This window comes from Chenopodium album, chromosome 2 (genome assembly GCF_948465745.1).
Source record: "Chenopodium album chromosome 2, dcCheAlbu1.1, whole genome shotgun sequence".
NCBI classification, from domain to species: domain Eukaryota; kingdom Viridiplantae; phylum Streptophyta; class Magnoliopsida; order Caryophyllales; family Amaranthaceae; genus Chenopodium; species Chenopodium album.
This window is the reverse complement of record NC_137835.1, coordinates 84,625,148-84,640,037: the sequence shown is the minus strand read 5'-3', so window position 1 is coordinate 84,640,037 and position 14,890 is coordinate 84,625,148. Positions and strand designations below refer to the sequence as shown.

The 14,890-nt window shown below is 36.9% G+C and overlaps 2 protein-coding genes across 2 annotated transcripts; one reads left to right on the top strand and one right to left on the bottom strand.

Moving 5' to 3' along the window:
• The first annotated feature begins 586 nt into the window (after positions 1-586).
• On the top strand, positions 587-7,069 carry LOC145591489 (uncharacterized). The gene is made up of 11 exons (XM_081647956.1): positions 587-1,257; positions 1,474-1,704; positions 1,797-1,880; positions 2,011-2,144; positions 2,243-2,337; positions 3,060-3,148; positions 3,230-3,326; positions 4,651-4,796; positions 4,886-4,956; positions 6,366-6,480; positions 6,583-7,069. Exons 1-11 carry the CDS (start codon positions 1,087-1,089, stop codon positions 6,748-6,750), a joined length of 1,401 nt encoding a protein of 466 aa, XP_081504082.1. The 5' UTR covers positions 587-1,086; the 3' UTR covers positions 6,751-7,069.
• A 426-nt stretch (positions 7,070-7,495) lies between these two features.
• Positions 7,496-13,344, bottom strand: LOC145604603 (uncharacterized protein At1g03900-like). Its single transcript, XM_081660507.1, has 3 exons — positions 12,711-13,344; positions 8,641-8,925; positions 7,496-7,787 (listed from the first exon to the last, which is right to left on the bottom strand). Exons 1-3 carry the CDS (start codon positions 13,236-13,238, stop codon positions 7,719-7,721), a joined length of 882 nt encoding a protein of 293 aa, XP_081516633.1. The 5' UTR covers positions 13,239-13,344; the 3' UTR covers positions 7,496-7,718.
• Between the last annotated feature and the right edge of the window lie 1,546 nt (positions 13,345-14,890).

Below are 14,890 nucleotides of genomic sequence, written 5' to 3'. Positions count from 1 at the left end.
GAAGCTCCTGAATCGACTTCTCATCTTTTTCGGGATTGTTCCTTTGTTCGACACCTTCTTACCTGCAGATTCCCATCGTGGGATGGCTCTTCCTTTTTTGGGCGGCCTTTTGAATTATGGTTCTCGGATTTGATTATAGAGTTCAGACTTCTTAAGCAGTGGAGGGGATTACGCTCTTTTTTATGCCTCTTATGGGCTATTTGGTTGTCGCGAAATCAGTTCATCTTTAGGCATGCGCTTTATTCTCCTACCACCATCTTTGCATTAGCAGATGAGTGGGTTTCTCGTAGCGATCAGGCTGGTCTGTTCTCTATTCAGTTCTTTTCTGATCATCAGAGTCGGGTTAACCCTACTGTGCCTCGTTCTATTACTTGTCTTCGAGGCTTTTCGACTGACCCTGTGCAGGTTTGCTTGATTTTGGATGGAGCGTGGACTGCTCCGGATTGTTCGGCGGGAACGGGTTGGATTTTCCGTAGGTTTGAATCGGATGAGATTTTAGGAGGTGGTTCTAGGGCCCGTCGTGCTGCGTCCGCTTTCCAAGTTTCCAGGCTGAGCTTCAGGCTTGTTTATGGGGTCTCCAGGCGGCTATTCATAGAGGGTTCCATAGTCTTTTTATTTACACGGATAGCGCTACTATGGTTTCACTTCTTCAGCATGATCGGTCAGCTGATGTTTCTTGCTTATGGTTATTGAGTGATGTTCGCCGGCTTCTTGGGGGTCTTTCGGTTTACAGGATATCTAAAGTGCCTCGAGATTGGGTTACACCAGCCCATTGGCTGGCCAGACGAGCTTGTGAGCGTAGGATTCTGTTTTGGTCCTTTTGATTTTTTGTGTGTTTGTTGTTTTTAGTTTGGTAGTTACTATTGTCAAAAAAAAAAAAAAAAAAAAAAAAAAAAAAAATCTAGAAAATAATTATATGGTACATTGGTACTCCCTAAAATAGAATTGAAATCACACAAGCTCACTTATGTCCACACAACATTCGCAAGTCCCTTAATTAAATCACGTCTACAAACCCATATACGGAGTAGCCGATATAGGGCATAGACCAAAGTCTAGACCGTAGCACTATACTTCGTAGTTTTTATGTTTCGTAAAACTGGTACGAGTAAATGCTGCTCATTTGCACAGAAATTTGTAGTTTTTCAAGTGCACCCCTCTACTTCTCTCTCCTCTATTGAACCGTACTTTGAATTCTCCATTGAAGTGCCTTTCCGAGCTTTTTCTCCTCCATTGAAGCAGCTTCGAGGTATTGAGGTAAATTGATTTTCTTCATCAACAAACATCTGTGTTACAGTGTAATCGTTAATTTAATTGTTATTACAGTCAATTTAGGGTTCTTCTAAGGTTAAGTGATTATCGAACTATTGGTTATAATCTGTAATTTTGCTATTCATATTCGTAAGCGAGAGGAATTAAAATTGATAATCGAGTAAAATTGTTTATTTTTGTGTTTTGATTTTTGATTTTTAGGGTAAAATGCGTTTAGAGGAGTTGGAAGTTGATACAGGTGGTGAATCAATGCCAGAGCTGGAAAGCCATGAAATATCGGCTTCCGGCGACCGAGTTTTTGATGATGTTAATGATTATGACGATAATGATGATGTTGAACAAGTCCCTGTATGGCTTGGTTTTGTTGAAAAGCCTAAGAATAGCCGGTTGCTTCTCCGTGAAGCCTTTCCGAGCAAAGCCGGAGGTGTTCCGGTGTGTCTAGCTAGCTCTTTTGAACTCTAATGCTCTTATTTATTGTGTTTTGAGCTATTTTTTGATGCAAGATTATATCCTTACTTGTTTAGGCGTGGTTGGATCCTGTGAATTTACCGACCGGGAAGTCGTGTCTTTGTGATATGTGTGGGGAGCCTTTGCAGTTCTTACTTCAGGTTTGTGTTGTGTTTGTGTTTCGTATTCTAATATGCACACCGGTTTTTGATAGGACATTGATTCGGTTTGCTTAATTGCACAACATTGAGTATGTTTTGTTCAAATGTGTTTATTTTGGTGCAACTACAGGTGTATGCTCCTATCTCAGAAAAGGAATCAGCATTTCATCGAACTTTATATGTGTTCATGTGCCTTTCTATGACGTGCCTTCTTAGAGATCAGCACGAGCAATGGAAGCGTGGACCACAAGTGCCATCTCGAAGGTATCTTCTGTTTTTATGGAAATAATTAGCTGATTCTTTTTAAAGTATTTTAAGTAGTTCTTTCATCACTTAAGTTTGGGCGCAATGTTTATTTCTAGTGTGAAGGTTTTCCGCTGCCAACTCCCGCTTACGAATGCCTTTTACTCAAGTGAGGCGCAGAAGGATGGGAGTGCCAGACCATTAGGATCAGGAGGTATCTTGGTTTATGTTTTTATTTTGAAAATTCTGAACTATCTTGATAATCACCCTTACAATGCTCCAATATTTGATACACTGATTTGGAAATATGTTAATGTTCAATTCGAATGGAACATGTAGATTGTGAACAATTACATGATGTTGATTAATTGTAACATGTGTAGTGATAGGAAATAAAGGGGGCGAAGAAACTATGCCTTTTTAATATATTATTAGGAGGATATTTCATTCTTAAAAAATAGGGGTACAAAAGTATATTTTAATAAATGAAAGGTCACATAATAAAGTAAAATTAGACTTCATGGTTGGGATGAAAAATTAATGGATTGAACCCTATGGTTCAAAGTCTTCAAACAACAATTCAAAACAGAGATGTTTAATCTGAAATGTCCTTATTGAAAATTACTTGAACTTTTCTGATCACCATTTTGCTGTAAACAAACTTGGTAATCCTTATTTGAACTTATGTCAAAGACTACCTTGAGGATAAATTCAAAGAGTTTTGGACTTTTGGTCATGATGAGCCTACAGTATAGTAGCTTACTTCTGCTGCTTGTCACAATAATGCCTGTACATTGTATTGTAACTGACATCTGTTTACCCCCCCCCCCCCACCTCAAAAATAAAAAGTTCTATATTATTCACTCTTTCGATTTGCTCTGTCCCAACCCTCCCAAGTGATTTGAATGTCTTCTGATTGTCACTTATGTTGTTTAGCTCCCCTTTGTGCTTGGTGTGGCACATGGAAAGGAAATAAATTATGTAGCAACTGCAAAACAGCTCGTTACTGCTCTGAGAAACATCAGGTAATTGCAACTTAATCTTTTTTGAATTTGAGTGACTTTGTAAGCTTAACCATTACTAATTTTTTCTCTCACTGCTTGTAGGTATTGCACTGGCGTGCAGATCATAAAGTCAAATGTCAACAACTAAGTATTTCTTCCAAATCATCTGATGATACCTCTTCAAATGAGGCTGTCACAGGTTTGTCAATGATCATATATCTAGTCTTCTTAATATGCAATTTCAAAAAAAATCAAAATGCTTTGTTTAATTTCTTAACTTAATTTGAATGATTTACCTGTAACCCCATGTGGCTATGATATCTTGGATTCTGTGTGGTTGCTGGATTATTTTGTGTTATTTAAGTGCCGGAAAAATGTTGATCCTTGGAATTCTCTTGATTTTGGTGAATTTCTTGTAAATGCATATACCTTGCTGCGTCACTTGCATGGTTTAGAACAAGACTGTCTTGTAGTCTGACACTGCTGCTTGCCTGCACTGCGAGCTCTGTATCTCTGATCATATTTCAGCATCAAAAATGCTAATAGTCAGTTTATGCTCTAATAGCTAGCTAATTTCGTGCCTCAAACTGAAATAATGGTGGGAACCTGGGAGGAGATGAATTGAGTCTTTGTAGTTATCATTGAACTGAAGTGTGCAAATGCTGTTTTACTTGATATCTCTTTGACCATGTTACTGTTTGTATATGTTTTCTCTGTTCCGTTTATTGCTATGCCTCATCTATGAGCCCACTAGCTGCTAATTGTGACCCGTGGGTTAATATGGGAGATTTGTTATACCATCAGATGGACAGATGCTTTAGAGGTGTTCACATTTATATTAAATTGCTTCTGGAATGCAGTGTTTTCACTTTAATGAAAGTCTTTGACTAGTACACTTTGTATTTTCCTGATCAACTTTGAGAAGTTATTTTTGTAGAAAGGGCAGTTTAGAAATAATAGTGAAACTTGTAGTTGAATAAGCGGGGAAAATCAAAACTGATAAAAGCTGCTAAACCAAAAGGAAAATATGTAATATTAGGGCAGTAAAGAAATACGAATGATAAAATTATATAGTCATAGAAGGGGATGGGGAGGTTGCCAGACAGTCAAACAGAAGATGCATGCATGGGCAGGAACTTAACTTGAGAAGCTTATCTCCTTTCCATAATTAATGCCCTTCTGTCTTCACCATGGTGGTGGAGAACTCTATAAAGGAAGGACCGAGTATGGAAGAGAGAGAACAAGGAGAATATAGGGAAAGGGCCTTTGAGAGGAGGGCTATCGGGAAAAGATGGAAGATACAAGACAGCTGCTCATTTTATTTTTATTTTTTTTCGTACAACCAATTTACATGCATCTCACCATGAGGGAAGAAGGGGGGGGGGGGGGGGAGGTGAGTGGGAGGTCTCATAACAAGGTAGTTTTTGGAAGACATTCTTAACATATTTTTATTTGTAAGTTGTGTTGATATAGCATTTGTTGGATAAGGCTGTATATGATAATTTCTTGTTGATTGTGAACAGCTGCAAGCAAAGCTCTTTGGCCTGAGTTTGAGATCATAAACGAACATGAAGATAACTTTTCATTTTCTGATACTGATGAAAATGATTCATTGGTCTCAAGGCAACAAGTGGATGAAGCAGCTGACTCACTCATGGACAGCTTTGAGGTGTGAGCTAATGCTGTGTACGACTTTCTACTTTTAGGTGGTAAATGTTTCCCTGGAGTGGTTATAAATTATTCCTGGTTTCTGAACAGGGTGATGATGATCGACAGAGCTGGGCGACATTTCAACAGCATCTTGCTAAAGCCCCTGAACAAGTATTGAGGTAATCTATATTTATGTAGTACAGTTATTGCTTATGTACATTTTGAGTGTGTTACAATATGTATATTCTTATGGTTTATGCATTATATGTGATACTTAGATTTCTATCTGGAAACTTTGTTATCTTGTGACTACTTGTTTTCAGTAGATTACTAAAAGGATTTGAGTTGGGGTAAATCAGATTAGGTCATGATTAGCTTATGCCGTTTTTGGACCTCTGTTTTGATTCGCTGATTTAGCTTGCCATACGCCCATACCTATACCATACCAGAAACTTATCTGACGCCTAGACTTTGAGTATGATCTTTAAGACATAATAGGAAAAATATCACAATATATGAGGTTTCCTCTAATTTTTTTCGTTTCCTAGGATTTGACTGTTATAGAGGACAGAGGATTTGTACTGCAGTCCAATAACACATGCGTGTAGCCATAATCAGCTGGAAGATTGTTATGAGGAAACCCTCAGAAGGGTAAATATGTACTCCAACCATCTGGAGTATTGTCATTATGATATTCTAACAGTTATAAAAGTGTGCCCTGACAGAAATGATACAAGGGTCAAGGGCTCAAGGCTATAATGAAAATAAAAAATAGTCACATATATATATATATATATATATATATATATATATATATATATATATATATTCCTTTTACTGGAAGATCAGAGTACGCAATTACAATGTTACATACAAGACATCACTTTTACTGCTTTACCTGGCTCTTGGGTTCTCTCTCGTGAGTAGTATATCTCTCATGAGTCTCATCTCCACACAGAAGCAAGTTTACCTTGTGTTGTAGTTGCAGGTGCATTTTAATAACCCATAGAAGCTGCAACTTCATTTATTTTGGAATCTATCTATATTAGAGTCAGTTGCTTTTAATTTTTTTATTTTTTTATTTTTTATTTTTTTTATATTATTATTATTATTCAGGTGTAGTTTGGTTGCTCATGAATAACCAAAATGGGTAAGCTCGAATCTACCTCCCCATTCCTCTTGCAGGAGCCTGTCGGAGTAATGTGTTGTATTGTAAATTACCAAGCAATCACAACTTCACAAGCCTAAGCCTTCCCGTCATGTAACCTCTCCCACACACACATCCCAAAAGGCCCAAACAAACTATGGTCTCCTTTTTTGTCATTTCAACCACCTCTGAATATATATGTAGCTGATCAAACTGTAGACTTGTTTATACATCATGGAGAGATTCATTGCATATCTGATGGTTTAAACTGCTAAAGTGTAATGAAGACCTGACATTCTGGGCTGCATTACATTGCTCTGTGACATGAAGTTTTTGAAATCATATTTTCTAATGGAAATATTGTTTGCATCATTGCATGCCTATTTTGTGGTTCAAATGATTGATGTTACAACATATTTTCTTTTGTTTGCCCAAAAACAGATACTCTAGAGATGAAGGGGCAAAGCCTTTGTGGCCTACATCAAGTGGCCGACCATCTAAAGCTGATATACCAAAGTGCTCTTCCTGTGGCGGCACAATGAAATTTGAGTTACAGGTTTGTTTACATTCACTTAATTAGCCAAGAGATTCTCATGCTTGAGGCAATTTTTCCCAACAATGTATTTAATTGATAATATATCGGATGCTTTGTTTGTAGATCTTGCCTCAATTGCTGTACTACTTTGGTGTGAACAATGATGTCAACTCGCTGGACTGGGCAACAATAGTGGTGTACACCTGTGCTGACTCTTGTGAAGGAAATCCATCTTACAAAGAAGAGTTTGTTTGGGTCCAACTTACCTCGCAATCTTCAACTGATGCTTGATTACCACAATTAGAAGCTTCTTCCCCTCCCCAAACACAGACACACCCTTTTTGTAGTGATATATGTAGGAAACCTATGTGGTCGTGTGATGCTTGTCAAAGCAGTTAAAGTCCCTCAATTTTGTTAATTCCTTGTCTTAGTGATTTTATAGTTGAAAATCAAGAGGCTTATATTTTTGCTGCAAGGTTGCAGGTTGCTATATAGACTAAAACCACAAGATGTATTATTAAATCTATTCCAAACTACTGTAGCTATCAAGATTTGGGCTGTGCAAAATTTGAGTAGATACAAATTGAGTATGAAATTTTATATTGTTCTATTTGTGTATGTATTGATTTTTTTGGAACTTGGCAATCCTATTTAAATCAAATTTATACTCCGTACTGAATAGTACACTACATGCTTTCATTGCCACAATTTGACATTCGCATAATGCAAATCATTGACCCTTAAAAAAATTTCAATTCATAAATTAATTTATTTTAAAAAAAGTCATAACAAAATTGTTTTTTATTTTATATACAATTTATAAGTTACGTAAAAGTGTAAAAGTCAAATTGATGCCATTATTTTGAAACTTAAGACTCGCGGAGTAAATATTTCCTTTTAAAATTACACATACAATAATACAAGTATACAACTCTTGAAAATACAAGGAGCATTCCTACAAACTAGCTATTTTCTCTTATGCCATAGCACATTAGCAGATATACTCATCAAAAGGGTGCATCACAACATTCACAAGTAATCAAGTATTAGTAGCCATATAATAGGGTTCACTGAGGTTTATAAACATATATTTTGATGTATTATTTTGAAGAAATTGGTAAAAATTCAATAACTCAATAAACAACCTCCAGGTTGTAAGTCTCTCCCTCTCTCGCGCGCGCACACGCATAGGCGCACTGTTCTCTCGTTTTGTAAACAACAATCTAATAGTACATATGTGGGAAACCAATGGAGTACATTTAAAACGCAGCCCATCCAGCAGCACTGCCATTTGTTGTCCCAGATCCAGCTTTAGAAGGAAGATTCCTCTGCAGATTGCATCAAGTACATTTAAATAATGCAGAATACGCACAATGAACCAGCCACATGCTCTTTCAAATATGGCAACATACATCAAAAGGAATGTTCAACCATTTAAGATTAAAAAAAGTAAAAGGATACTTCTTGCTCGTATATCATAAGAGAATGAAAAAGTTCAGCTACACCATCAATTCTCACTAGTAAGTTGTAAATATGAAGTGTAATCATGAAATTGAACAAGTAGTCTTGATGCTACCTTAAAACGTCAACACATACACGGTTGCTCTAACACCTAATGTTCTAAATTGACTATGAGATCAAGGTCCTATTAAGTGTCCAAATCCAAAAGAAAAGGTTTGCACTAAAGCCTACAGCAGAAACAGAACTCTTCCAAGAAAATTTTCACTCATATGACACACGACCTATTAATTTGAAAGTATCATGTCCTATCAATAATTCCACATAAGTACCAGGAATTTTGGAATTTAGCTTCACTCAGACATCATCAACATATTACAGATTTATCAACAAAATAGCCTAGAATAACCCAAATGAAACTGATTATAAAGGTCGATGGTAGCTTTAAGTCTAAGGAATTACAAAACCTACAAAGAAAGAATTTATAATTAATAATCAGAGTACCTGAATGAAAATTTTCCCTTCTTTCAACAGTGTCAATGTCATTTATTTTCCCACCAAAAAAAAGTGCGCGTGTGCACGCACACACTATTGCAACATGTACTTTAGACATTTTTGGTAACTTGATCCAAGTGGAATAAGTTAAACGATGAAGTCAACTGTGAAAAATAATTTTGGTAATTTGATCCGGTTAAAGAAGCACATCTATGCTGAGGGACTTACCTCAAGTTGTGAAAAATCAGACAAAGGATCCACAGCATGTCTTGCACTGTCTTTTGAGCCTTTGGGATTAGAAGTAAGCCTAGTGACTGCAGGGTCATTGGGTGGTGGTGGGAGTACAGAACGAATCTTCCCAGACCCACTTGGAGGTGGAGCAAGGCCCAGAGGTTTTGGGTTCCCAGACCCATTTGGAGGTGGAGCAAGCCCCACAGACTTAATCCCAGAAGAAAGCATACCTGATCCACTCGCTAGTTTGTGCTTCACATTTATCCGAATAGTTTCACCTTCCTGCAATCATGTATACACAAAATAAGAAGAATATGGGGTTTTGTCACACAACAAAAATTGCTGTAAGTCACCATTGCATATTGTAAACCCCCACCAATATCAAGGACTGCAAATTTCAAGCTTAAGCATCAAGCATTGTATCAGGTTAGCTAGTTCAGCACAAATTTTACAGATACGTTTGATAAGATTGTAAGCTTGCAAAACTACATGGCCAAAACATAGTTGTGGGAAAAGGTGTTTAAATTTTCACCATATATTGCAACAAAACCTTTGAAGATTAAAAGCTTAATATGCTTACTCTAATAAATGGCACAAAAGACAGGAACAAATTCTTTTTACATTTATTTTAAGAGGGTATGGGAGAGGTTTGAAGTTTAATAACTAAAGAGTTTTAATCTCCATAAAATCTTATAGCACTAAACGCCACTTACCATTATATCATGCAAATTTATTTATTACTGATTTAGTTCATAAGCTACCGAGCACATGCGCCATGAGAGCTGCCTTAAAGTACAATTCCTATCAAGCGGCGGGTTGAATCCTTTGCAAACGACTTAAATACACGACGGGGTATTGTACGTGGCAGAGTGGCCTTGCTGCCACAATCCACTGAAATTCAGCCCTATGTCACTTCAATTCGTCCCTCCCCCCACCCTATTCCCTAAAAACACCTATAATTTGGAAAACTACACTAAAAAATGCTAAGTACAGGTCTAAGACAAGTAACAAAGCCCAAGTGTAGGGATGTTGGATGGTGTAGGGGGGGCGTGTGGCATGTGCACAAGACATGTGCACCCAAGGACAAGGCATACATATAGATGTTTTTGTTATTTAAGGGTATGTCGACTTTGCCTTAAGACATGATGATTAAGAATGAATGAGATGATTCCAGGTACTATTTACGACTCCCAAGGCCCTTTGGGAACCCATGGAAGTACCTAATCTCGCCGGGTGAAAAAATAATATAGTGATATACGGAAGCCAAATATAAAGGCTATAATACACAAAATTTGAGCAATTTAGGAGGTGTCGGACCCGGTGTCGGAAATTCATGAAACACTACGAGATGCATCAAGGGGTCATATAATATTGTTTCGACCCATATACTATGTTACTTGGATTCGGATGAAGTGTCAAATTAGACACGGGTGTCCAAGTATCGGACTCGCCGATTTTTTTGAAAAATGTGTTTTTAGTTAAAAATGAAAAGTCTAAGTGTCGGTGTCAGTGTCCGACACGAACATGTGAGGTAAATGAAAGAGTCCGAGTAACGTAGCCCATATATGACCATTATTTCGGCTACATAAGGCCCCGTGAATAACCCATAAAAGAGGCATGTACGAAAACAAATAAATTGGATGCTTAAAGACAAATCGGATAGTTCCACCCACCCAATTGGACTCCAAGAGGATATTAGAGTCCATGGTAAACATCTCGGCAATTTTTATTTTCGAGCCAAAAATAGTCAAATTTTCCAAAATTAAAGCTATTATCCACGCTTTTTGAGCAATTTTGGAGGTTTCGGGAACTGATGTCGAAAAGTCTTGAGATATTAGGGGGATACATCCAAATGTCATATAATGTCATTTGGAACCATATATAATCATTATATATGGTCATAAATGTCCGTGGTACGCTTGAGTTTATGAAATCGATACAAATTGTGAATGGGTAAATTGGATGCTTAAAGGCAAATTTGATGGTTCCACCCACCCAATTGGACTCCCGGAGGGTATTAGGTTCCATGATAAACATCTCGGCAACTTTTATTTTAGCGCCAAAAAAATTCAAAAATTTCTAAAATTGAAGGCTATTATCCACGCTTTTTGAGCAATTTTGGAGGTTTTGGGACCCGGTGTCGAAAAGTCTTGAGATACCAGGGGATACATCCCGAAGTCATATAATGTCGTCTGGAACCATATATAATCATTATATGTCGTCATAAATGTCCGTGGTTGGCTTGAGTTTATGAAATCGGTACAAACTATGAACGGGTAAATTAGATGCTTAAAGGCAAATTGGATGGTTCCACCCACCCAATTGGACTCCCGGAGGGTATTAGGTTCCATGATAAACATCTCGGCAACTTTTATTTCTGACCAAAAAAAGTCAAAAATTTCCAAAATTGAAGGTTATTATCCACGTTTTTTGAGCAATTTTTGAGGTTTCGGGACCCGGTGTCGAAAACCTTTGAGAAACCAGGGAATACATCACGGGGTCATGTAATGTCGTATGGAACCATATATAATCATTATAAGTTGTCATAAATGCCCGTTGTAGGCTTGAGTTTAATCTCCATAAAATCTAATAGCACTACATGCCGCTTACCATTATGCCATGCAAATTTATTTATTATGGATTTAGTTCTTAAGCTAACACTTGAATCCAACATAATACAATACAACAAGAGTATCAAGTTCTCCGTATTGTTGGTTCCAACATTTCCAAGATCATTTAAAGTCAACCATTAGGATTCACAATTAATAAGGCGACAATGCTTACGTGCATGCATGCATGACCAACAAGAAAGTAGGGAGTAATTCATCCCTCTGAAAAAACACACGCTTGGCCCTAGGGAAAATCACCAGATAAACACTCTTCATATGAATTAGTTCACTGCTATCAGTGACTATCCCTTCACACATAAATAAGACTTGATAGCTTCCTACCTAATTTACTCTGTATAAATTATAAACTACCTAAGGAACATGACATGAGGTCATTAAGTAAGTGAGATATTCAAATCAGCCTATATCTAATGTTTTAGCAAGACTCCTCCTCTACTTTCAAACTGTAAATTTTAAGCCAAAAAATTTCTATCCTGGCAACACAATAGGTTAACTGTAAAACCTAACTCCTAACTAGCAATGGGAACAGAAAACTATCACCTAACATTTATCATTAAACTACTGCTCTACAGCCAAAATAAGAGCTTTCATTTCAAAGTTCCCAATTATAATTTGCATAACACTAACTAAAGCATAATTTAGATTCAAACTAATAACAGAAAAATGTTGCTTGACCTGAATAACATCCTATTCCTTTCACATATCATAAAAGATAAAGTTTTTTGCAGGTTTACGCGTGTTTAAGTAGCAACAAGCTTCAATATTACCTCTGATGTCCATGCCCCTTACCATCGATTTTCAAAAATGCAATTGCAAAGTTTTACTTTATGTTATCCTACCAGGGCTACCACTGGCACTCTAGCAGCATTTCTTCATTTCTATAGGATTTACTAACTGAGCATCAATACACCTCATACTTCCAAATCTGCTATTGCTAACTGAATGCCAAACTTTTAAATCCACCTACCCTCTATTCCCCATTCAAATCAGCCATGATCAGCATCCTCAAGCATCGAGATCGAGAGACCATCACATCTTTGATCTATCTCCATTCACAGATCCTCATAATAACTTATTAACTTACCAATCCCCTCACTTTCTTAATTTCCCTGCACCTATCAATACTAATACATTTTCCATCGCACAACAATCAAAAACATAATTGACCAAAGTAAAATCCAATCTTTGCTTGATCTCTATCATCCGAATTTCTATCATCTCAAGTTTAGACATCAATCGTACTTTGCATTAACTCAAAAATATGAAAATGTGATCACACATAAAGACTCACAGTTGATCAAACACCTTAAATCTATAAAACCTACTCAAATTGCTAACAATAAACCAATGCAATCAAATTAACATCACATTTTGCAATCAATCACAATTAAAACAATATAAGCTCAAAATTCAGCCAAATTAGAAGATAAAAAATACCTTTAATCTATGATTAACAGCAGGATGAATATCAATAGAATTCTCATCACCACCATCAGTAGCAGCAGAAACCTCTTTCTCACTCTCTCTCTTAACATGCTTCTCATGATCAGACAACGCAACATTGAAATCAAAAGCTTCATTTCGCTCAGCAAACCCTAATCCAATGAAAGCATGTTTACCAGTACCATCCTCGATCTTAAGCACAAAGTATCGGCTAGAATCGAGCGCAGGTTCAACCGATTGATCGCGAAGTCCAGGATAAACGAAGCAAGCAGCAAAGAGATCGCCGGAAATCGGATCTTCGAGTCGAATTTCGGCGCGAGACTTGCAGGAAACGACGCGAAGACGACCGGACCAGATCTTATCGGATTGGAGCCATTCGCCGCACTTGTAGCCGCCGGAGGTGGAGCGAGGAGGGATCTTGAAGACGGAGACTTCGCGGACAACGAGGAGAGTGTGTTCGAAGGAATCGTCGTCGAATTCGTCGAAGGAAGAGGAGGTGGAAGAGCAAGGAGAAGACGCCATTGATGAACAGAAATGGAGGTCAGTGAATGAAGGTAATAAAAATGGTGGAGAGAGATAGAGAGAGGAGTAGTGGTCTGAAGTTGGAGGAGAGAGAAAATGGAGGTTGTTGTTATGAAAATGAAATTTGGTCAAATTGATTGGATTTTGCACCTAAGTGGCTCAATTTTTACACTATTTTTTTTTGTTTTGAAGGGTAGATTACATAGCTAGGTTTTACCAATCTAACCTATGGGTAGTAACGTATTATGGAACCGTGTTAATTTTTTTTTTTTTTTTTGAATAGCGTGGAATCGTGTTAATTAGAGAGAAAATAAAGTGTAAATAACGAATTGAAGAATCTTATAGAGGCCATATTTTTTTTTTTTTTTTGAATAGCAAAAATATTTCATTAATTAAAAGTCATACGACATCTACAATAGAGATTCAACGTTAACAAATACATAAGATATTGAATCAAATAGAATTTTTCTTCATAAAAACTACGATCGTCGAGTAGATCTTGCACTGCGGAGCATCTCCCGCTTATATCGCTGAAAATTACAGTCTTATTGGAGAGACAATCTAACGATCCTTTGTAGCCGTGAGGATGTTTTCCTTCTGATTCATCTGTTCGTATTCGAAAATTTGATAACTTTTTCACCAATGAAATAATTTCACGACAATCCATTAGATCTGCTATGGATTCAAAACTAAGAAATTTCTCCCTCGAACAGAGGAGATAAACCTTGTCTTTCGAAGGAGGTCAAAAAACCCTTGTCTTTCGAAGGAGATCAGAAACCCTTTCTTTCGAGGGAGAAAAGTTCCTCCCAAAAGGAGGAAGCATTATTATAAACCTAAAAAACAATAAAGAAACAAGGATTGGGGCTTTCCACCGATTAAAATCGATGGAAGCCCCTTCAAAAATCAACAATGGAGGCTAGGGTTTTGGAGAGAGAAAAGAGGAAAAAAGAGGAGAGGCACCGGGAGCGAGAGGCCATATTTGAAATAATTGAAAATAACAATTCCATAATTGAAGTATGTGTTTTATTTGAAAAATAAGGAGTAGATTTAATTTTCTGGAAACTGCTTGAGTTTTAGCAAAAGTGGCCAACCTATTTGCCGCAAAACCTTTTGAATGGCACAATTTGCAAATTAAAAGTTTAAAATAGTACAAAGCATATATATTTCATATATATTGTAATCTCCTAAATGTTTTAAATAAGGCATCAATAAGGAAAAAAAGGGACTATTTTTTTTGTTGTATGCTACCGAGTACATAGATAGGAAACTATTAAGTGCATTATGAGATACAATTCAATCATTTGGCTACTTCTTCTAGGCAAACTACACTACTTTTTTTTTCCTTCTTTATATGTGTAGAGTTGGGCATCAGTCAGTCAAAAACCAATTGGCATAGTGTGAATGACTTGAACCAGCACGGGCGATGTACAACGATGGAACATGTACATAATTTTCAAAATTTGGAACCAACACAACACGTCGATTTGCTTATCTTTGACCAATTACTTTTTATTTCATGGTTTCCAATTCCTAACTTTTATGCATCATAATAATTTACTCGTATGTACTCCATATTTTATTTATGTTAATACTTTCGGAGTATTATTATTACTAATTGTTCAAGCGCCCGGGAAGTATAAATGCGCTTTTTT